The sequence below is a fragment of the Sinohyriopsis cumingii genome, chromosome 3, assembly GCF_028554795.1.
Source record: "Sinohyriopsis cumingii isolate HCF-2022 chromosome 3, ASM2855479v2, whole genome shotgun sequence".
NCBI classification, from domain to species: Eukaryota; Metazoa; Mollusca; class Bivalvia; order Unionida; family Unionidae; genus Sinohyriopsis; species Sinohyriopsis cumingii.
Genome location: NC_142963.1, coordinates 92,521,388 through 92,547,472, shown reverse-complemented (window position 1 = coordinate 92,547,472; position 26,085 = coordinate 92,521,388). Strand labels below are relative to the sequence as shown.

The 26,085-nt window shown below is 34.4% G+C and overlaps 1 protein-coding gene across 4 annotated transcripts in view; it reads left to right on the top strand.

Annotated features, from left to right (window-relative positions):
- The window catches only part of LOC149803284 (diacylglycerol kinase epsilon-like), a 211,615-nt gene that overhangs the window by 89,106 nt on the left and 96,424 nt on the right, over positions 1-26,085 (top strand). For all 4 annotated transcript variants that reach the window (XM_089952971.1, XM_089952970.1, XM_089952968.1 and 1 more), the window contains 2 exons: positions 18,846-18,917; positions 25,248-25,387. In XM_089952971.1, the coding sequence (XP_089809097.1) occupies positions 18,846-18,917; positions 25,248-25,387 (212 nt within the window). The remainder of the gene's footprint in view (positions 1-18,845; positions 18,918-25,247; positions 25,388-26,085) is intronic.

The window sequence follows — 26,085 nt, the reverse complement described above, 5'->3', positions numbered from 1 at the left end:
TCCAGCTATACATCTTTAAGTCTTGATTGGAATTTTGCCAGGGATCAATTAATTCCAATTTGTTTTTCAGGTCTTGAATCGCTGCCCTAGAGTGTTGGTGTTTGTCATGTAAAATATTATAAGTATCCAAATCTTAGTCTTGAACAGTATTCCAGTCTCCACACATTATAGTTGATGAGTTCTCAAAAAATAAAATCTCCTTTAACTTTCTAAGAAAGCTAGGATTATCATCATTATAACCATACAAATTCACGAGGGTTATTCTGTTGCCATTAATTGTAATATCTAAAATAATAAATCTCCCTTGACTGTCACATCTTTCTCTATGAATTATAAATTCAAAAGTATTTCTAACAAATATTGTAACCCCAGCACTATTACTAGAGCAGTGGCTAAATATACATTTGTATCCCCATTCAGCTGACCAATATATTATTACTGCAGTATTATTTCACAGTTTTGTTACCGTTTTATTGAAGATTTTGCACCCTTTTGCCCAGATATTGTACATCTGTTAAAAAAAGAAACATTCTTAGGAAGTGAACAACTGGACAGTTTGGGTAATTTCCTGCTTATTTTGGCAAAATATTATATTTATACTTGCAGATTCAATGTGAAAAATCCTTCTATTTTTGCTTTTAAGCAAATAGTTGCAATGCATAAGAACATTGAAAAATACACTGCCAAGGTAAATAAAAAAGAGGACCAATTCCTTCAAAAATGGACCTCAATAATGAACATGTAACTTGTATCTGACTTGATGGTAAACAGGAACAAATTACTGTAATATCACAAAGTCCATGTCTCCTAGATTGTGTGCCATATGCATGTGTGTATAAGTGTGTGTGTTTTTTCTTTCTCTGTAGATTATATTTATTATCCCTAAATTATCTGATAACCAGAAATGTTTGATTGTAAGGTGACCTTGGGATGGTTCCCCGACCCATTGGTCAACCTATTACGGGGTTAATAAAAAAAAAAGAATTTAAAAAAAGGATATTATATTAGTATATCCATGATATTATAGTAGTATATCCATGATATTATATTAGGATATCCATGATATTATATTAGGATATCCATGATATTATATTACTATATCCATGATATTATATTAGGATATCCATGATATTATATTACTATATCCATGATATTATATTAGGATATCCATGATATTATATTAGGATATCCATGATATTATATTACTATATCCATGATATTATATTAGGATATCCATGATATTATATTACTATATCCATGATATTATATTAGGATATCCATGATATTATATTAGAATATCCATGCTATTATATTACTATATCCATGATATTATATAAGTATATCCATGATATTTTTGGGAATAAATTAATTATCTTGAGATAAAGAAATATTTCAGTTCAAAAGAAAATCAGTCTCCTTCCCCCACCCACCATAAATATGAAATGACCAGTACCTTTAAGTAGATGAATTTGCTGTGTTAATTGTTGTATAAGTTGTAATCTAAAAACTGTATCTATAATGCGGTGATTAAGCTTACAGTTTAGCAGATGCTCTGAAAAACATCTTTACGAAATTAAAGGGCCTATTGATAAGAATAAGACGTTTTGATAGCGAAGCCTACAGTCTTCTAGTTACAATATTCATATAATAGGCAGGGAAAGTTTGAATGGGATGCCATCAAACATAAACATAAAACACACTTACTCGGTGAATGAGAAAATATTTAGTGGACATTAAAAATTACTGGAGATCAGATAGAAAACAAGTGCACCTCTGAAAATTGTAGAATGATTCTCAGTCTTACAAAGGAATACGTATACTTAGCTCATCCCCATATGCTAATAAAGAAAATGATGGGGTCTTTCATCTTTTTGATCAGAAGTGTTTATGAAAGTTTGATTTGTCAATAGTATGTTTCACAACATTCCATTTGGACACCATGTTAACATGCATGACACATGTCAAACATGTAAATAAAGGATCATAAATAGAAGCATATTTGTCACATTCAGCATTACATTGTGACAGATAAAACTGTTTTGGAAATAAATGAATAATTTTTTAAAACTATTTTGTCATGAATAATGAAAACATGCTTGTTAATGTAATTCATAACAATTTCTGTACATTCCTTACTAACAGAAACAACCAGCATACCAGAACAGTGAAAAAGTACTGTGATATTTTCTGCTGAAAAAAAATACAGTGGAAAATAGGTATACCAGTAATACCACTTACCTCTACAACCTAGTATATATAAAAATTTAATGCTGTTAACTTCAATTTCTTATATACAATGTTTATAAAGGATACAGAAGCCCCAGATTCTTCCTTATCCTCTCTGGAAAACTTTTCTATATAACCTGCAGTGTGTTGAAATGCTATTAAATGAAATCAAAATAAAATTCATTAAGAATTTAAGAGCATATATATATATATATATATATATATATATATATATATATATATATATATGGATGGGCTTTATATCAAATCAATCCACCCATTTCAAATAAGAAGTCATGGCCTTCATAATAATAATAATTATACTCAGATACCAAAATTACCAAAATTATTTTCAAAATCTCAGAGTTCTGCCTTCTGTAACAATATACTCAGAAATCAATAACAAAAAAAATCTCTGTACAAAATTTATATCTTTTTATTACTTGAAGTCCTGATGAAATTGCACATTCCATTGTCATTAAAAAAGATACTGTTTGTTCATCTCATAATAAAAAAACATATATTTGAACAAGAAACACAAATTTATTGGTATCTGAAATAAAAATTAAAAGACCGAATATCAAAGCTGACAGTGCATGTACTTTATTTCTTCTGAATATGTATGTCACTAAAAATAATCTCTCCAATTAAACTAACTTTTTTATTAAAGCTTTGAAGATGGTCTACTACTCCAGAATTAAAATGTGATGCTTTTCTTTTACACAAAGTGAAAGTATGCAGTCATGACTTCTTCATTTGAATATGTATCACTTTTATCAATATTTGATAGCAAACTATTACTATATCACTTTATCAGTGTTTTATAGCAAGCTATCACTGCCACTTTTATCAGTGTTTTATAGCAAGCTATCACTGCCACTTTTATCAGTGTTTTATAGCAAGCTATCACTTTGTCAATTTTATCAGTGTTTTATAACAAGCCATCACTTTGTCAGTTTTATCAGTGTTTTATAACAAGCCATCACTTTGTCAGTTTTATCAGTGTTTTATAACAAGCTATCACTTTGTCAATTTTATCAGTGTTTTATAACAAACCATCACTTTGTCAATTTTATCAGTGTTTTATATAGCAAGCTATCACTTTGTCACTTTTATCAGTGTTTTATAGCAAACTATCAGTCACTTCTATCAGTGTTTTATAGCAAACTATCAGTGACTTCTATCAGTGTTTTATAGCAAACTATCACTTTGTCACTTTTATTAGTGTTTTATAGCAAACTGTCACTGTCACTTTTATCTGGGTTTTATAGCAAACTGTCACACTTACTTTTATCATTGTTTTATTGCAAACTATCACTGTCACTTTTATCTGGGTTTTATAGCAAACTATCACACTGTTTTTTTTATCATTGTTTTATTGCAAACTATCACTCTGTCACTTTTATTAGTGTTTTATGACAAACTATCACTGTCACTTTTATCAGGGTTTTATAGCAAACTATCACTTTGTCACTTTTATTAGTGTTTTATAGCAAACTATCACTGTCACTTTTATCTGGGTTTTATAGCAAACTGTCACACTTACTTTTATCATTGTTTTATTGCAAACTATCACTTTGTCACTTTTACCTGGGTTTTATAGCAAACTATCACACTGTCACTTCTATCAGTGTTTTATTGCAAACTGTCGTTCTGTCACTTTTGTCAGTGTTTTGTAGCAAGCTATCACTGTTACTTTTATAAGTGTTTTATATCACGCTATCACTCTGTCACTTTTATCAGTGTTTTATAGTAAACAATCACTCTAACTTTTACCAATGTTTTATAGCAAGCTATCACTATGTCACTTGTATCAGTGTTTTATAGCAAGCTATCACTCAGTCAGTTTTATCAGTGTTTTATGGCATGCTATAACTCTGTAACTTTTATCAATGCTTTATAGCCAACTATCACTGTCATTTCTTTCAGTGTTTTATAGCCAGCTATCACTGTCATTTTATCAGTGTTTTATAGCAATCTATCACTCTTGTCACTTCTAATTGTGTTTTATAGAAAACTATCACTGTCACTTTTATCGGTGTTTTATAGCAAGCTATCACTCTCAAACTTTTATCAGTGTTTTATTGAAAACTATCACTATCAATTTTATCAGTGTTTTATAGCAAACCATCACTTTATCATTTTTATTAGTGTTTTATAGCAAGCCATCACTTTATCATTTTTATCAGTGTTTTATAGCAAGCTATTACTTTGTCAGTTTTATCAGTGTTTTATAGCAAACTATCACTTTTATCAGTTTTATAGCAAGCTATCACTTTGTCAATTTTATCAGTGTTTTATATAGCAAGCCATCACTTTGTCACTTCTATCAGTGCTTAATAGCAAACTATCACTCTGTCACTTTTATCAGTGTTTTATAGCAAACAATCACTCTAACTTTTACCAATGTTTTATAGCAAGCTATCACTTTGTCACTTTTTTCAGTGTTTTATAGTAAACAGTCACTCTAACTTTTACCAATGTTTTATAGCAAGCAATCAATCTGTCACTTTTATCAGTGTTTTATAGCAAACGATCACTCTGTCACTTTTAACAGTGTTTTATAGTAAGCTATCAATCTCAAACTTGTATCAGTATTTGGTAAGTGTACATTAGATTCTTAGAAAAAGCAAAAACAACCCCAAAATAATTTTTTGAAAGACTAAATTACACCCACCCACTAAACATCTAAAGAATTATTAACAACAAATCATTGAAAGCTACCTGGATTATAGAATTCTAGAGAAATGTGTATGTTAAAAAAGAATTATGGAAAAGAATCACAAAGGTAATTGTGTGAAAATAATGCACATTCCATTTTTTTATGTAGATATGAGAGTATATGATTTTCCATTGTCAGCATTGATTATGCTTAATGTTGTTGTAGGGTTTAACGCCATTTTTCAGCACAAGATAGGCTATACATGGCGGCCAGTATAATTGGTGGAGGAAGAACCCTGGAAAACCCCGGGAAGAACCACCGACCAACGAGAAGCTACTGGCAAGCTTTCTCATGTACCAACGTTAGCCGAGGCTGAGACTCAAACTCACGCAGACAGAGGTGAGATGGCAGTGATCCGTAACGGTGAGCGCTTTAGACCACTCGGCCACTCGGGGCCCCGATTATGCTTAATATTTGCTTACTGATTGATCAACTCCTTCTTTTGACGGACTGCTTCTGTGGCCTAGTGGTTAGAGCATCCGCCTCAGATGCAGGAGGTCATGGGTTCAGTCCCCAGCCGAGTCATACCAAAGACTTACAAAAATGGTGCGACAGATGCCTTGCTTGGCATTCAGCATTTAGGTTAGTGTTAGGACTGGTCGGCCTGGTATCAGGATAATGTGACTGGTTGGGACATCATACTACATGTCTGTGGCATGATGCCGCAGTGCTAGACATCACTATAAACTGTCACACTGCAGACATTGTAGCGATATGACTGAAATTTTTTTAAAGCTACATTAAAAATCCAAATCACACACAAACACACACACACACACATGCACACACACACACACACTTTCTTTTGCACTTTCTTTTGACTGCTCCGGTGGCATAAGTGTTAGAGTGTCCACCTCGAATACAGGTCATGGGTTCGAACCCCGGCTGAGTCATACCAAAGACTTACAAAATTGGTACTTGCAGTTGCCTTGCTTAGTGCTCAGCATTATGAGGTTAGTGTTAGGACTGGTCAGCCTGGTGTAGGGATGATGTGTTTTGGTGAGACAAGGTGCTACATGTCTGCAGCACGATGCCCCAGTGTTAGACATTACTATAAACTGCCACACTGCAGACATCGTTGTGATTTGACTGGAAAATTTGTAAAGGTACATTAAAAATCCAAATCACACACACACACACATGCACACACATAGAGCTCCTGTTTACCCAGACAACTTAGTTCCCCCATTTGTTTTTTTTAACTGTGAGTGACAATAACTTTCATGATCTGTAAGACAGAAACATTTTTAAAGCAAGAGGAAGATGCTATCGGTTCTGTGTTTTTAAAGCAGAAAGTAAAACAGAAATAATGTTGGGCCACTTTGTTCTGATGCTGCCACCTTTAAGGACATTACTGACTATTATCCCTCATTCACATTGGTAAAGATAATCCCTTTAATCATATCCAATTGCCTGCATATCAGAATATTATCTAGTGAGTGCACACACTGCTGTGATTAGTCAGTTCTAATAAATATATTCCTCCAGCATATATCACTGCATGGTGTTAATCACTGGTTCACAATGATTAGTCAGAGCTTTGCATTATCAATTAATGTATATTTTGTGGGCACAGAATATATTATTTTGATACAATCAACCACAGTTAATGTGCATTTCTTTGTATCACAGGTTAAACTATGTTGTATCCATCCTGCCACCTGTGACTTGATTTTATCTGCTTTTTTACATCATAGGGTGTGGTTGTAAAAATCCTTTATCTGGCCCAAACCCTGGAGGAACTTGCCTTTTAGGAGACAAAGTATGTTACATCACATGAGAATAATTTTTTAAAAAATAGGAACAAGGAAAATTCTACTTTATATGTAAAGCTATATATATATATATATATATATATATATATATATATATATATATATATATATATATATATATATATATATATATATATATATATATATATATGTAAGTATACTAGGAATTGAAACATATGGGGTTGTTATTTTATATTTATATGTGCAAATTCACATACATCTCTTCATCATTCATTCTTTTATGTGGCTATTTTCAGCACTGACATTTGTCTTCTATTCAAAATCTACTTTGCATTATGGTCTTTTTTATGGTGTATTTATTAATCTGTTACTGCACAACAGTGCCTGTCATGATGAATGGCAAGAAAACACAACAGTGCCTGTCATGGTGAATGGCAAGAAAACACAACAGTGCCTGTCATGGTGAATGGCAAGAAAACACAATAGTGCCTGTCATGGTGAATGGCAAGAAAACACTACAGTGCCTGTCATGGGGAATGGCAGGTTGAGAAATGTCACTGTCATATTATGTCACCGTCATGTATTAATATCATGTAATTGGAATATATTGAAATGATACCTCCACTTCACACCTTTGCCTGGTACTGTCACTGCAGTTTGATGGGAAATGACTGGTTATGCCAAGCTTTGATTGACTTCATCTGTTTTTATTCCACAAACAACAAAGAATTAGGAATATCTGATACCTATCTGTACTTCCATCAGTCATTCTGTTACACTATCCCAGCCTAAATGCATGAGTTGAATTCTCTAACTTTGTAGTTAACTCATCCCAAATGATAACCACATGTTTAAAAGAAGGATATAATGTGTTTTATAATCAGCCTTCACAACATACAATTTTTAAATTAATTATTGAATTATATATATATATACAAAATGTATGTTCATGAAAACTCTAATTATGATTTAAAGTATTGTCACAAGCCATGGGTGAAAGTCCACCACACTCTCTAATATGTGGGGCCCCAAGTGGCTGAGTGGTCTACAGCGCTCTCCATTACGGATCACTGCCATCTCACCTCTGTCTGCGTGGGTGCGAGTCTCGGATTCGGCTAATGTGGGTATGTGAGAAAGCTTGCCAGTAGCTTCTCATGGGTCGGTGGTTCTTTCCAGTTTTTTTCCAGGTTCTTCCTCCACCATTAATACTGGCCACCATGTATAGCCTATTGTGTGCTGAAAAATGGTGTTAAACCCTACAACAACAACAACAACAACTCTAATATGTAATTGGTGTAACAGAATTATGGCTTGTGACATTAAATTTACTGTTGTACCTGATTCTTTCCCAGCCGCATAAGATTTTTGATTAAGAAATTCTGTTAGCTGTTTGCTATTTATTCACCATGATAACACTTACACAGTTCAAGTTTTCTTTGAAAACAAATGTAATTTTAAAACATAGAAGAAAAAAACACAGTTTGATGTAATCAGACCTTCATACTGTCAGATTTAAAGGGTTTGATTAAAAAAAAAAAAGAAATATAATGTTTCAAAATAACTTGTTATGACCTGGTTCTAAATACTGTTTTTCCTCTCATAATGCATCCATTTCTGCACAGCATATGTGTCCCTTTTAAAAAAGGGTTGACCTCTCATGAGAGGGACAGAATGTTTCGAAATGTGCTATTTTGGTACTGGGCAAGATGACCTGAAGGACTTCTCAAGAGTGGAACCACTTTAGTTGGAAATTCATCAAATTAGACACACTAGGCTTCCATTAAAAATATATACATACACAGATAGGTTTGTTTGGTTGTTTTGCAATTTTCAGTTCTGTGGGAAACTTGCACCAGACAACATCTGCTAAATATTTGTGATCTACCATACATGCACTATTGTAGGAAAAATGCAATTGCAAACTGGGGTTTAGAAATCAGCATGTTTGGCTATATTCCTTAGGGCAGCATTTGTGTATTTGTGTAATCAAGGATGATGTGGTGAATGCATTAATCCTCTAAAACATTTGCTCAGCTGCTACTAAAAAAGCACAAAAATTAAATGTCTGGGAAGAACTAATTCATGAAGCCTCCATGCTGATATTCTTTGATTCAGATGTATGCATTTCAGAATGAAATGAATATTGCTTCCCAATATTTTACAAGAAAACTTTATATTAATAAATTTTTCATTTTCTTTTTACCCCAATTGCTTCTTAAGAATTGGTATGTGATAGTGGTTAACTGTTATGGTAAATTATAATTCCACAGTGGTTGTTTCACTCATGATTTACAATGCAAACTTAGTATGTCTTAGCACAGTTTGGAAGTTTTACTGGCATGCACCAAAAATTAGGCATATATGGTAACTGAAAAGGGTGAGACAGAAATTGAAAGAGAGCAGTTCTAGTCTCCTAGGATGCTGTAGTAACCTCAAAAACTGGTGTCAGAGATGGTTGGTCATGTTCATTTGGTAACTGGAGCACTGGAGTCTAACTTTGATCAGTTGACTAACCCCCATAATCTTGGATCTTCTCATCTTCATAAATTTTCTGTAAAGTCAGATTTAAGGTCAGTATCTCAGCATTAGGACCATGAATTGCCAGCTTGTTTCTTAACATTGGTTTAATGCAGTTATCTTGTTTCTTTACAAATAAACAGCACACACAATTTTATCAAAGATTTTACTTAAAGTTGAGACATTTTTTGAAAGTTGAACCTGACCTATAATCTCTAAACTGAAGCTTCAGCTCCAGAGCTTTGAATCTGTTGTATATAATACTTATCATATATCTATGTTGTTAATAGCGATAATAATGGGTTTATGTATAGAGGGTGACAGAGTTTTCTGGAACTACCAGTAAAGTACCTGGTGACCCACTACTGTTTACATATTTACATTAAAGCACATAAACTTATTAAACACCTCTTTCTCTCTCTATCTCTCTCTCAACATTTTCTATGGCTTAAGTAAAAGTATATTTCATAATAAAATACAACTTTTGTATTTATTTAGCTCTGCTGGTCATTGACCAAAAAAGCTTGTGGGATGATCTTTTGTTTATCAATCATTTGTTATTGCAACTCCTCCTAAACTACTTGGATGAGTGCCATAAAACTTTACAAACACTTTCATTGAAGTTGTTCCTAAATAAAATTGGTTCTGCTCAGACGGCTAATATGGCCACCACAGCAGCCATATTGAAAATCATTTTATTGCTACTTCTCCTTGTTGAATGATCAAACTAACATGGGTTTTCTGAAAGATTTTTTATGATGTCTAGTTGATCAGAAATGAAAATAACACTGATTTGTCATCCATCTTGAAAATCTTATTATTGCTACTCCTTCTACATTGATGGTCATATTGATGTCTTCTTTATGATGTCCAGTTGGTCTTAAATGAAAATGGTGTCGATATGACACCCAGCATGGTTGTCATTAAGTAGCAATCTTGTAAACCTTGTTATTACCACATCTCCTGAATGGAAAGTCATATTGTCATCAGGTTTTCACCAGAAAACTTCTTATGACGTCTCGTTAATCCTAAATAAAAATGGTGCTGATCAGTTTTGAATTTGGCTGCCACAGCAGCGAACTTGAAAGTCTTGTTATCACTGTTCCTGAATGAATGGTCATATCAGCATGGAATTTTCAGTGACTGTTCATATCAGCATGAAATTTTCAGTGAATGGTCATATCAGCATGGAATTTTCAGTGAATGTTCATATCAGCATGGAATTTTCAGTGAATGGTCATATCAGCATGGAATTTTCAGTGAATGGTCATATCAGCAAGCATGGAATTTTCAGTGAATGGTCATATCAGCATGGAAGTTTCAGTGAAAGACTTCTTATAATGTTTTGTTGATTTTAAATTAAGTGGTGTTAATCTGATGTTGAATATGTGACCATCTTGAAAGTCTTATTTTCAGTACTGCTGTTAAATGGAAAGTTATTTTTCATCAGAAGGGCTTCATTGAGTCTAGTTTGTCTGAAATGAAAATGACTAACCCTCAGTTTGGCCACCATGGTGGCTATCTCAGTTATATTACTACTCTGCTCTTAAATAGATGGATATATCAACATGGGGTTTTCTCTCATAGATTTACTAGGATACCTAATTGGTCCAGCTGTATATTCACTGTGGCTTCCATGATGGCAGTCTTGAAAATCTGTCTGTCACTACTTCCCTCAATGCATGATCATTACAACACGGGGTTTTCACCAAAAGACTTATGATGATGTTCAAAAAATTAAAAGAGGTGCCAATCTCATATCCATTATGTCCACTCCAGCAGCTAATTTGAAAATCTTGTTACCACAGAAGAATATCGTAGATGGTTTCAGTGTTAAAGGAAGAAATGGTATTATCTTGAATTCCTGGAAATTCTTTTTGCCCAGTAGAAGATCTGTTGGTTCAAGATCTTATTTGTAATTTTAATTTTTTTAAGTAAAATAAAATCATACTCATTACAATTGGTATGTTACCATTATATTTTAAGAAATTTATTTAAAAAACCAATCAAAATTTTTTTACAATATAGCTAGGCAACATATATAATTGGATTAAAAGTCACTATTAGCCAGGAAGCTGAGCATTTCATCCAGTTTATCAGGTAATAATAGTGAAATGAAGTTAAGTGAAATTCCGTTTGCTGTCAACAAATGCTACAACTATCCCAAAAGGTTCCATGATTTTTACTTCATCATAGTAAATTGTACAGAATGACAAACATTCTTGGACTTTGAGATAGTTTAAGATTTAAGCTTAATAGCTTTTTAGGATATGGGGAGACAGGTATCTTAAAACATTTAAGAGACAATAGGCTTGAAAATGTAGACTTTCCATCCAAAGTGTTCCTGTAGGCTCAAGGATGTAGAATAGGCTTAATGCACCATCCTGCATGTTGTAAGATGTGACTAATGAAGGCACAAGCCATGGTAACTTAGTCATTAGTGTGCTAAGCTCATGACTGAAAGTGTGTGGGTATAAATGCTACCATTGGATCAGTCCTCTGCTGTGATTTTCCCTTAGGCAGGGTACTTTGAACCAAATGTCACTGCACTTAACCTACTTGAGTTGCTGTGCCATAAAATACTAAACCAAACTGGAATAAATTATCACCAAAATTTGATTGTGAAGGTACAGTTGTGTAAATTTGATTGTGAAGATACAGTTGTTTAAATTTTATTGTGAAGATACATTTGTCTGAATTTGATTGTGAAGGTATAGTTGTGTAAATTTGATTGTGAAGATACAGTTGTGTAAATTTGATTGTGAAGATACAGTTGTGTAAATTTGATTGTGAAGATACAGTTGTGTAAATTTTATTGTGAAGATACATTTGTCTAAATTTGATTGTGAAGGTATAGTTTTGTAAATTTGATTGTGAAGATACAGTTGTGTAAATTTTATTGTGAAGATACAGTTGTGTAAATTTTATTGTGAAGATATATTTGTCTAAATTTTATTGTGACGGTATAGTTGTGTAAATTTGATTGTGAAGATACAGTTGTGTAAATTTGATTGTGAAGATACAATTGTGTAAATTTTATTGTGAAGATACAGTTGTGTAAATTTGATTGTGAAGGTATAGTTGTGTAAATTTGATTGTGAAGATACAGTTGTGTAAATTTGATTGTGAAGATACAGTTGTGTAAATTTGATTGTGAAGATACAGTTGTCTAAATTTTATTGTGAATATACATTTGTCTAAATTTTATTGTGAAGGTATAGTTGTGTAAATTTGATTGTGAAGATACAGTTGTGTAAATTTGATTGTGAAGATACAATTGTCTAAATTTTATTGTGAATATACATTTGTCTAAATTTTATTGTGAAGGTACAGTTGTGTAAATATGGAAGCATACAGCTTGAATGCAGTTATGATTTTTAGGATTCAAGTTCAAAATCTGTGTGAGATACCTATTATTGATCTTGCTATAGATTTGCAAAAGACTTTCAAATTTTCTGTATGTATTGATTAAGTCTCTTAATATATAAACATGAAAAAATACACAATAGATGCTTTCCGATAAGTCACTAGCATACAATAGTCTGCCCATTTTACCTGGACGATGGGCAACCGGGCAGTTTCTCCTATATGAGACCACCAAATTTTGATCATTTTTAACAAGTAACACTGAAGCAAAATCAACTTATAAATTACAAATATAGATACTAACAGAAAGCCTGATTTGCGTTCTGTTTATTTATGTATTTTTAGTAACAGTATTGTGAGATTCAATAAATTTATTTCAACTTCCAAACTCCCTATAAACTCAACAGTAAATCTGCCAGCAGACCGCAAATATGGCTGCTGATGATGTCATTCAGGAACTATCTATGATGTCTTAATGCAAGTGACCTAATTTCTGTCTCCTCAGGAACAAAACTGAGTAGCAAAATATACACACCATATCACAGACTCTGTATACCAAACCACAAAAACTTTTAATGGAGATAAACCAATTTTGGAAGGAACCCACAGTATCATTTTGAATAAAAATGACAATGATGTTGGTAAAGTACATATATTTTTAACTTCTGTCATCATCGTTTTTACAATGCATGCAAGTTTCCTCCAGCATTGGTTTGCCCTCCGTATTTCTAAGTGATTTGGTATGCTGGATGGGGTATAACTTGATCTTTGCCCTTTTGGAGTCCTGGGTTTAATTTCCATTGCTGACATGGCTGAGCAGTGTACATGGTCATATGTGAAATGTCAGAGACAAACTGTATTTGCATATTTGCAGTGGAGAAAACATTTCTGCAAATAAATTGTTTAAATTTATTCTCTCAAGGTAGATTAAATAAAAGTTGTATTTTTCTTCCAAAGTCAGATAGCACCCTTCACAGATCACAATACTGATCTGGATAAAACACATATTGACACACTCGGCTGCCAAAAGCTCAGTGTGACACGTAAACATTATGTTTAATGTATGGGTTAGACTCGCCATAAATTGTTGACTGTGAGAGATGGAATCTGTTCTGCCTGGGGCATGACTTGAATTTTAATTAGGGATCCTTTGATTAACAGTTAGAGCTAGATAGAGTGCAATGCGATAGCAGTAAGATGACAAGAGTTGAGACAAACCAAGGGAAAATTTTTAGGAAGCTAGGGGCCATTTAAAAAAGGTATCATAAAATGATATTTTTCAGACTAGTTATTAATTAAGGCAGACTAGAATGGATTATTCTGACTTTTGTGGGAGTCTTAGGAAGTTTGGCAGTTAAAGTAGTCATCCTGATTGTGTAAGCTAAATGAGTATGTGTATGTTCCCAGATGGATTTCAGGGTTTTAAAATAATCTCCCTTCCAATATTAGTCAGTCTAAGAATTTTTGCCAATGGGGAAGACTGAGGGGCTCTAACTCCAGTAGAGAGTACTCTTCTCATTAAACGAGTCGCCAAGGGACAAAGGGGTCTGGAAATTTGAAAGTCCTGGAGTCAGAGAAGAGACAGAAGGAATTCTCTGATGATAAGTGAGTGAGGGTTTGAAAAAGGGCAAGGTTAGTCTCAATGACACATAGTGTTCATTGATGTAAGTTTGTAAGTATTGTTGAATTGATTTTAAATTCATGCTTCAGTTTTCCTCGAGTTCAGAAATAATTGTGCATGTAATATGATTCATGTTTTGTAAGAATGTCATACAATATTTCATTGATATTGAGTTTGGATGCAGTTGTTTGTATGCAAATAGAAACATGTAGTGTAAGATTTCTTACATTTCTTCTGATACAAATTGTGTCATTCTGTAAGTTATCTGTCTTAAATTATTTGTATAATTTATGCTGAGGATTGATTTTTTTTCTTCTATGTCTGAAAATCTGTCAATGAATCAATGACTTGCAAAGTTGTGAATTCTTTCCAACTGAGAATTGATGGTGTTATGGTGTTACAGCATTAGGAACCATGTGTTGACAGATAGATCAGCTGGTAAATTTACAGCCACAGCAGGCCAATAATAATATCTGAGAGGGCTGATTATGTCTTGGTCGTTTGGAATGTGAGAGAAGCTAGACAGAACATAAATTTACATTAATAGGGTTGAGAATGTGTATTAAGGGTGAAATGACCATAGCTAGTTCTTTGGAGGTGAAAAGCAGGAATATTGTTCATCCCAGAAGAAGAAAAAAATGACATCTATTTAGGTCAGATACTATATTTTATTTTGAAGTAAGAGAATGGCTCCATATGGTATTGCACAGTGGGAAAAGAGCACAGTCTGCAACCCAGAGGTTGATGACCCAAAAAGGCTAGAAATGAGAGAGAGAGAAGGGAAGAAACAGGGTGATGCTGTCATGCTGGCAATCTGTGTTCAATCAGTCATTTGATCATATCTTTGTTCTCTTAGTATAACAGAACAGTTAATTGAATTTTGCATAATTTTTATAATTTTAATTCTGAGAGAAAGTGATTCATTCACATGTAATGTTCGATTTCATTTTGTTTATGTAATGGATGTATTGTTGTATTTTGCATAATGGGGCTTGTGTTGTTCTATTCTTTATCTCTTCTCAGATCTGTTATTCCATCCATTAATTTCATATTTTATTGTTTACTGGATGGGACAATAACACCTGGTGGATTGTCTCCTAGATTATGATAACCTAAAACCATATGGAATGGGGGAGATCACACATCACCACCACCTCTTGACATGGAGGGTCCCTATGTTGGCACTTAGTGCAAATGGTTTATGCTTTCCTATGTTCAGTGTACAATCCACCTCTCACATTTGATACCATACATATGTAAGAATAGGTTCACTTTTTATGGCAAATGAGCTAAAAGACTGAGTATAGAGTGAGATTTATTGTATTGAATTGTGTGGACTGATCAGGCTTGCATGTTTAATTGAAATGAAATAATGTACATTAAATGGCTTTAAACATTTGGAGGTCAGTGTGACAGCAGTATTGGAAACTGCTAATTAGAGAGTAGTGGCCTCTCTCTAGAAACATAGGAGATAGGGTGGGTTGCACATCTGGAACATATAAAGTCTGTGTTGAATAATTTAAATTCCAGGTCCTTGAGTTTATCAGTGCAACAATGTCATTTGAAGTTATTAGGGAAATGAAATATTACACTGGTGTTATTATCCTAATATGAAGCAATCATTTAGCAAGAAATACATTACGATCTTGGTACAAGAAACAGCTTATGACTTTGTTACAAGAAACAGCTTTTGATTTTGGTACAAGAAACAGATCATGATTTTGGTACAAGAAACGGCTTATGATTTTGTTACAAGAAACAGCTTATGATTTTGTTACGAGAAACAGCTCATGATTTTGTTATGAGAAACAGCTTATGATTTTGGTACAAGAAACAGCTCATAATTTTGTTACAAGAAATAGCTTATGATTTTGTTACAAGAAACAGCTCATGATTTTGTTACAAGAAACAGCTTATGATTTTGTTACAAGAAACAACTCATGATTTTGTTACAAGAAACAGCCTATGATTTTGGTACAAGAAACAGCTCATGATTTTGTTACAAGAAACAGCTTATGATTTTGTTACAAGAAACAGCTTATGATTTTGTTACAAGAAACAGCTTATGATTTTGGTCTCATTTCTGAGGTCCACTGTTCTATTTCTTTGATGTTTATTTTTATTTCTTTTCATAAAAGGGTTATGAGATATGTACTCATTGCAAAATGTGCCTGTGAAATTGTTATCATTGGTATAGCAGTAATTTGGACCACTTTGGTGGCCCAGTGGTTAGAGCATCCGCTTCAGATGTAAGAGGTTGTGGATTTGAACCCCAGCCGAGTGATACCAATGACCTACAAAAATGGTACTAACAGCTGCCTCGCTTGGTGCTCAACATTAAGAGGTTAGTGGTAGGACTGGTCAGCCTGGTGTCAGGATAATGTGACTGGCTGGGACATCATTCTACATGTCTGTGGCATGATGCCTCAGTGCTAGACATCACTATAAACTGTCACACTGCAGACATCATAGTGATATGACTGAAAAATGGTTAAAGCTACGTTAAAAATCCAAATCACACACACACACATCACATGCAGTAATTTGGAATAGCTCCTAGAATTTCTGTTGTAGGGGGAAAAAAATAGCATTTTGGAATGAAGAGATAAATACTAGTAGAATTTTTCACAATTTTCAAATATTCACTTTTTGGATTGGTTTCTGTTTACATTGCAATTTGGTGTGGGACCTGCATGTATATTGTCCTGAGAGACAAACATGCACACTCACATGCACACACACACACACTCCATGGTGGAAAATATGTGTAAATAACACAATGGTCCATTGGTTATTGCTATGAGTTCACAATTGATGGGTTATGAGTTTTATGCTGGCATGACTAACCCTATTTGACTGCTGTGATGTGTGTCTTGGTAAGGCTCTTTGCTGTGGTGTGTATCTTGGTAAAGCTATTTGCTGTGGTGTGTATCTTGGTAAGGCTTTTTGCTGTGGTGTGTGTCTTGGTAAGGCTCTTTGCTTCCATTTCAGTATCAGTCACTCAGGCAGTCAGTCAGTCAGTTAATCAGTCAGTCTTCACATATACCTCTAGTTCAAGGGAGTCAGTGACCTTGAATGTAGACCATGTAATCAGACTAAAGTGCATGCCAAGGTTGTTGCTTGCAGTATGGCCACCGCCAAGTTTTGACCATGTGGCTTGCCACTGCATCCAGTGAAATTCACTGACCCAAAGCACAGAAATATCTACTCAATATGCCAAGGTGTAAATAGGGTTAACATATTGGAACCATGGCTAGCAAAGATGTTAGTTGGTCCATTATTGTTTACCACAAAAATAATCACCCACCACTGTAGATAAGAAATCACTGTACCAAAAGAAACACATTGGCATGGCCCTGCATGTTATTTTTCCTATTCATCTGAAGACCCACATGAAAGTTTTATTTTTATTCATACATGCTGCCTTGAGCTGCAAAGATCAAAAGGTCACAGTTGAATGATTTATTTTGTAACCATGACCTTTTACATGATGACTTTAAAATCTTGGGCAATCTTAACTTACCCAGGAGAAAAATAGATCTGTTCAAAGTTTGATACAAGGAAATGTTTTGGCTTCCTGGTATTTCATAGTACAGGGTGTTCCCATTATTCATTTATTCTCTGTGTTACTGATAGCACTCCTATCCATGCACCTGCCTAGGTATGTCCTACAACTGGAAAACACTCAGAGAACATGACTTAAAAAAGGCATCTTCCAACATGAATCATTCGATGCAGTTCCAACAAAGTATACAAGTCAAAATTGAGCCATCAACATATTGTATATGAGAAGAGAAATTCATCAGAAGTAACTACTGTATATACTCACATGTAAGTTGGATTCAACTGCGTGCATTGCCAGTGTTTCAGCAATTTGAACACAAAGTGTAGAAAGAGTAGAAGAAATATTTTCAGTGTTTATCACCATAAACTTTCTAGTATATACTTATGCATCATGAATATTTAGTGCCAGAAGTATGCATATTGTACTGTATGTACTCTCATGTAAGTTGAGTACAACTGCAAAAAGGAAACAACTCAGACCCTGATCCACTGGCACACTATGCAATGGTAGATCAGGGTCTATGGTATTTGTAGTTTAACTAGGTTTATAAGCTGATATATACAAGACATGTACTTGATAATTTTGTTTCAGTTTGAAATTTTGTTGTGACCATGGTTCACACAGAAGAATATAGGTCCATCATGTCTTTTAATTTGTGATGTGTAAAAACTGAAATCCATAAAAACTGGTGCCCAAAGAACAACAGGAAGATCACAACTATATATATATATATTACTTTTCGTACTCTAATGAAATTCGAACCCAGGTCTGCAGGTAAATTACACCCATCACCTTTCCTGCACACATGAGGTCCATATTCCCTCTTGACTAAGTTGCATCACTAAAAAATGATGTTATTCAATTGATGTTATATGCACTCGTGTGTAGCAGACACACTTGCTTGACAACCTATTAATTAATTCTCATCTATACACACATGTACACTTTTGTGCTAAATTTACAGAAATTTGATTGCCAGTGAGATATGTGATATTGTGCACATGCAGATAATAATAAGAGTACATGACACTTGTGAATAAAACTCTTAAACCTTTCTTTTTTTTTTATTTTTCATTATAATTTGTTTTCCAGCTTTGTTACCTTACATATGGAACCAAGGATGTACTGGAGAGAGAATGTAAAGATTTACATAAGAAGATAAAGGTAACAATGAATGTGCATGTTTCTTTTGCACCATCAGAGTTTTTTCTTTTTCAAATAGCAATCAGAAGCACTGATTTATGTGGGGAACTTGACACTGGCATAGCAGTTCATGTGAGGATGCCTGGATTTTTGTCATCATCAGACATGCCATATCTCCCACTTAAAGCAGGAGTCTCCTGTCTGTTTGTAGAAAACCCAGCAGTCCCAAACAGGAGTTAAATTCTCCCAATTAAAACAACATATAAAAGATAAAAAATTTGAATTGTTCCAAGTCAGCAAGAAGTAACAGGGCAGTCATCCTTTAGACATATAAAAATATCTAGAGTTTTTTTTCCTCATATTTCTGAGTCATTCTGAGTTGAAAGGTAGTAACAGCACAAACTGTATAAACAAATTGAAATGCAGTCAACTCCGCTTATATGCATAGCCTCAGGACCGGACCCAAGCTATGCATATAAACAGAGTATGTATTTAAGCAGAATTCATGTTTTTTTACAATGTACATGTTCTTGTAAAATGGAAAGTCATACAAAGCCCATATGCTATATAAATGTGTTTCAGTATATTAAATATCTACATATACATTTAATTCCACAATGCATGTAAATTCAGATAAACACTATAAACTGTTTTTTCCTAAATTATTATTGACATTGTGTATTACTCTTTGGTAGCAAAACAGTATATGGGTCACTACTGAAATTAGTTCCCAGTAAAGTACATTTAATAAGTTTACGTAAAAAGAAAGACATTAATGTCATTGCAAAAAGTTTGAAAGTTACTTGGTAAAAAAGTCCTTAATTGATTTTTGAACACAGTTGGGATGGCCAATCTGGTGGACAATAGTCTGCAAGTTATAAAATCCGTCATACAATTCGCACCCATTTGCTTCCAGAAATGCTCTAATAGTCTCTTTTAATGACAGTAGCAAAGTTTGGAGGCAGGGTAGACAAATCGTTGGTAGAGTCCTCCACATCTTCTGGGTCTGAATCCTTTTCTTCTTGCTGGACGTGTGAACATATATCTGCATCTGTTTTTTCTTCATCAGTATGAAGGTGTTCATCCACTGTCACATAGTGATTGAAATCATCCAATGCCATAGTGGGTGGGATAAAAACCTCAGCGTTGTCGTCATCGGTAACATCTTCAGTGGACACAGTGCTTTTGACAAAACTTGCATGTCATTAAAAGTTGGTGATGGTTGCTCCTGAAATTCAATTCCATGCCTCATTCTCTAGATGCAAGGCATCCAGTAAACTCAGTTTTTTTGCTACTTCTGCAGCATGCCCTTCACTTCCATTGTCGATGATGTTAACAACTTGATGCAACACTAGTGATCAGTATTGCTTCTTGAAGTTAGCAATGATCCGATATTGATTACTATGCATATTAATGAAGGAAAAACTGGACCATAGTTTTGCTATGCACTTAAGTGATATGCATTTAAGTGGAGCTGACTGTATCTTCGGTTTGTTTAAATATTTGTTGTCAGGAAGAAACAGGACAGACCTATTAAAATATCTTTTTTTTTTCTTCAAATTTGCTCAGTCTTAACTGTGCATTGTTATATCATAATCTGCTGATGCTGAGGTCTTGTTTGAGTAATGTATGCTGTGATATACTCAAATAATCATGCTACCATACTAGCTAAAATTGAAAAGTTTACATTTTGCAGAAAAAAAGTTTGTTTACAGTCGCTACCAATGGTGGCAAAAAACACAAATTAAATTTCCAATCTTTTGCAACCTTAGTTATATGGCCACTCACTTTTTAATTTGTTCACATTGTCATGTCTCTATGAATGGCCTCGTCCCCTGGGTAGCCATGGTAAGATGATAGATGTCTCCAGATGACCAGAATCTAGGCCAGTTTAAGTACATGTGCATGTAACATGTAAACAACTATAGCCATAGTGAATTATTTAATTGCATGTATATTGACAATGGGATTTAGATTTATTTATGTGCTATTTGTTTTCCAATGGGAAGTGAAAGATACTTGAATTTTATAACATGTGATCTATACTTGATTCATGGATTTCTTTGACATTTTTTGGTACATGCATCATTTTCTTCAGCTAACTGACTTGGTTGGTTATAACATGGCTTGGCACATAACACGGTTGAGTTCTAATAATTGGACCCCAACCATCATGTTATAGCGGGATCACTCAATCACTTTCTCTCTCTCTCTTGCTCTCTCTGTCAGTCTCTCTTTCTCTCTCTCACTCTTTCTATATATATATAGCTTGAATTGGCATACCACATTGAGTTCAGTGGAAGGTTATTTGCTTCATTTCGTTTCAGCATATCAATCTGAATTGATATATATATGAGCTTGAATTGGCATACCACATTGAGTTCACTGGAAGCTTGTTTGCATCATTGTGTTCCAGCATATCAGCTTGAATTGGCATACCACACTGAGTTCACTGGAAGCTTGTTTGGATCATTTGGTTTCAGCATATCAGCTTGAATTGGCATACCACACTGAGTTCACTGGAAGCTTGTTTGGATCATTTGGTTTCAGCATATCAGCTTGAATTGGCATACCACACTGAGTTCACTGGAAGCTTGTTTGGATCATTTGGTTTCAGCATATCAGCTTGAATTGGCATACCACACTGAGTTCAATGGAAGCTTGTTTGCCTCATTGTGTTCCAGCATATCAGCTTGAATTGGCATACCACACTGAGTTCATTGGAAGCTTGTTTGGATCATTTGGTTTCAGCATATCAGCTTGAATTGGCATTCCACACTGAGTTCACTGGAAGCTTGTTTGCCTCATTGTGTTCCAGCATATCAGCTTGAATTGGCATTCCACACTGAGTTCACTGGAAGCTTGTTTGCCTCATTGTGTTCCAGCATAGGTGGCGCTATACAGTTTCGCATTTTGCATAGGGTTAGGAATTTAAAGAAAAAGAATGTCCCCGGCTTTCCTCACTGGTTATACTGGCTATTTAAAAAAGACCTTGTATATCTTAGGTATAATGCAAAGAACCTTTAATTCCCTTTATTTTGGTGTATGATTGATGGGTGTACTATGGGTTATAGAGTATACAGCTTGGCCTTACTTTAAATGTGCACCTTTCAAAAAAGTGCTAGCTCTACTTGGTCATTTTCACTTCCTGAACTTCAGAGGTCAGTTGTATAAAAAAGAGCCGATAACTTTTTTTACATTTTATATATTTGGTAATTCATTCATTGCACTTTCAGAAGCTGGTATTGTCTAGTCTGGCAAAATTCATTTTCCCTATTTTAATAGCTGCTATGTATAGTGTACTTTAGACTAATTCAGACTGATTTTTTAACACATGGGAGCAGTCATTTTAGTTAGCAGTGTGCTTAAATCATGTAAAATTTCCAAAAGTACAATATCCAAAAGAAATATCATCCACATTACATTAATGTAGCATAGAGGTATGCAAACATTCTCTCCACTGTGCATGTTTTAAATGCGAACTACTTCACCTTACATACGTCACTCTCTCAAAAGTACATATTATCTGGTGAGCGCCACCATATCAGCTTGAATTGGCATTCCACACTGAGTTCATTGGAAGCTTGTTTGGATCATTTGGTTTCAGCATATCAGCTTGAATTGGCATTCCACACTGAGTTCACTGGAAGCTTGTTTGCCTCATTGGTTTCAGCATATCAGCTTGAATTGGCATACCACACTGAGTTCATTGGAAGCTTGTTTGCCTCATTGTGTTCCAGCATATCAGCTTGAATTGGCATTCCACACTGAGTTCACTGGAAGCTTGTTTGCCTCATTGTGTTCCAGCATATCAGCTTGAATTGGCATACCACACTGAGTTCACTGGAAGCTTATTTACATCATTTGGTTCCAGCATAGTTGGCACTCTACAGTTTCGCATTTTGCAATGGTTAGAATTTTAAAGAAAAAAAATTCCCCTGCTTTCCTCACTGGTTATACTGGCTATTTTAAAAGGACCTTGTATATCTTGGGTATAATTCAAGGAACCTTAAATTCCCTTTATTTTGGTGTATGATTGTTGGGTGTAATTTGGGTTATAGAGTATACAGCTTGTCCTTACTCCAGATGTGCACCTTTCAGAAAAGTGTTTGCTCCACTTGGTCATTTTCACTTCCTGAACTTCAGAGGTAAATTGTATAAAAAAGAGCTGATAACTTTTTTTACGTTTTATATATTTGGTAATTCATTCATTACACTTTCAGAAGCTGGTATTGTCTAGTCTGGCAAAGTTCATTTTCCCTATTTTAATAGCTGCTATGGATAGTGTAATTTAGACTAATTCAGGGTGATTTTTTAATACAAGCGAGCAGTCATTTTAGTTAAGCGTGCATAGATCATGTACAATTTACAAAAAAAACAATATCCAAAGAAATATCATCCAAATTACATTAATGCAGCATACATGTATGCCAACATTCTCTCCATTGTGCATGTCTTAAATGCAAACAACTTCACCTTACATATGCCACTCTCTCAAAAGTACACACTGAGCACCCCCTTAAATAGAACATAGGTATTATTATTGTATGATTTAATTTTGATTGCATGGCTGAAACATTTATGTTGCAAGCATCTAAACAGTCCTTTGGAATAATTCTCCTGTATTTCCCCCCACAGAACAGTATTTATGAGTATCAGAGTCACTAACAAGTCCAGCCTCCCCCCACAGAACAGTATTTATGAGTGTCAGAGTCACTAACAAGTCCAGCCCCGCGCCCAATGATAAAAAGTGAGCTATTTTAAAAATGCATATTACATTTTGTCAACATAGCAATCAATGTTATGCTGAATGACGGGAACATGAAACTAGCCAGAAATATTTCTGAGATATCATTAATAAATATTACAGTTTGGAAAGGGAAGGAACATATCAGGATCATATCAGCTTGAATTGGCATACCACACTGAGTTCACTGGAAGCTTGTTTGCATCATTTTGATCCAGCATATCAGCTGGAATTGGCATACTACAGTGAGTCCATTGGAAGCTTGTTTGCCTCATTGTGTTCCAGCATATCAGCTTGAATTGGCATACCACACTGAATTCATTGGAAGCTTGTTTGCGTCATTGTGTTCCAGCATATCAGCTTGAATTGGCATACCACACTGAGTTCACTGGAAGCTTGTTTGCCTCATTGTGTTCCAGCATATCAGCTTGAATTGGCATACCACACTGAGTTCAATGGAAGCTTGTTTGCCTCATTGTGTTCCAGCATATGAGCTTGAATTGGCATACCACACTGAATTCATTGGAAGCTTGTTTGCCTCATTGTGTTCCAGCATATCAGCTTGAATTGGCATACCACACTGAATTCATTGGAAGCTTGTTTGCATCATTTTGTTCTTATAATGCTCTCATCATATAACAATTTAATAATGAGGGATTTAATCATGAGTCCTTATTGGGACAAATATAGGCCTTAGTCACATTTGAAATGGGTCCCAATCACAATCTAATCTGTCTACAGTCATACCATATTGAAAATACCAGCTCTCATCCCAGTGTAAAAACATTTTCAAACTCAGGCATTATTTATAATTTCACCACTTTACTCCCAGAAATTTGATTAACGATTGATAAAATGTCCGACAATGATGGCCCCAGTCCTCAATACCAGACAGCCAGGAAAAATCATGGAAGAAAAATAAAGCCATATAAGATTGTTCAGTTTCAGTAAGATTAAAATTTCAGCAATCAAGAATAAAGATTGGTGATAAACTGTACTATCTGTCTGTCTTTGAACATTCTTTGCAAATAAAACAAAGGAGAATGTGGGAAAGATGATTTTTTTTTCTTTACCATAAACTGTTATTGGTAGATCTATAATAAATTTTTCCTGTTTGTGTATTATGTAAGTTATTGCCTCCCATTGTTGTTACACCCATTATAACACTGTGTGTTTAGCCACCACCATTGCTTAGTGTCAGTACATTGTCCAGAACAGATTATTCATGCCTAAAGATCCATCCATCAGTCTTTCACTTGATTTGCACATTTAGGGCCATCTGATAATCAGTCTGTCTGCATAATTTACAGACAATTTAACTAAAAGTGCATAAAGAAATTTTTTCAGTTTGTTCAAGTTATGCAAAGCAATTCAGTTATAAGCACTTAGTCCAAAGTTGTCAGGATATTGTTCCTGCTATATGCACAGTCCATTGTACATAACAAATTATGCTTCCACTTGCAGTTGGTAAATACTTACAACATACATTTGAATATTAAGATGATTACTGTGAAAAATATAAGTGCAGTAAAACCTTAACCAAAATTAGTTAAAACAGAATTATCATAAATGTATTTTGCTGCTTTGCACATCTTGTGTTGCAGTTGGAACTGGATGGTAAGCCAGTGTCACTGACAGATCCAATAGAAAGCATAGTGGTACTGAATATTGCCAGTTGGGGAGGGGGTTGCCGGCTCTGGGATCTTCGAGCGGAAGAGGACCAGAAAATATTTCAACCAGCCAGGTGAGTTTTCTCTCCTGCTTATTCTGCAGTTTGATAGTGATAGTGTAATAAAGATAATTGTTTCTTCACCTTGATACTCACTTTTTACTATTCACTACTTGCTTTGTCCACTCAATATTCACTTTATAAACTCAATGCTCACTTTTTCAACTTCATACCCATTTTTTTTCTACCCAATACTTATTTTTTACAACCCAGTACTTGCTCTTCTGTACTCAGTACTCACTTTTTCAACCTAATATTCACTTTTGTGAACTCAATACTAACTTTTTTCAACTCAATAGTCACTTTTCTCTACTCCATATTTGCTACTAAAAGTAAAGAAACCCTCATCCAGTATTGGTATTGGCATCAACACATTCTCAGTTTACATATGGCACTTTAAAGATGAGTACAGATATAAATCAAATTCCCAAAATTTACCACTGAAAAGTAAAAGACCAGTTTACCAACAACTTTGACTTCACCAACTGATGGGCTAAAAATGACTGGCAGATAAATAGTGCTCAAAGTTTAATGTGATATAAATTTGACTTGGCACTTTAAAATATATATTTTTTAAAATTGTCTCATTTTTATCTGTATTTTAGAGATGGATATAATAAGGCAATGTCTGTACATAAACCAGTTTCAGGTATAGTTGTTGAAATACTAATATTTTCCATTAATATGCCTCCTATATTTTGTCATGAAATCCA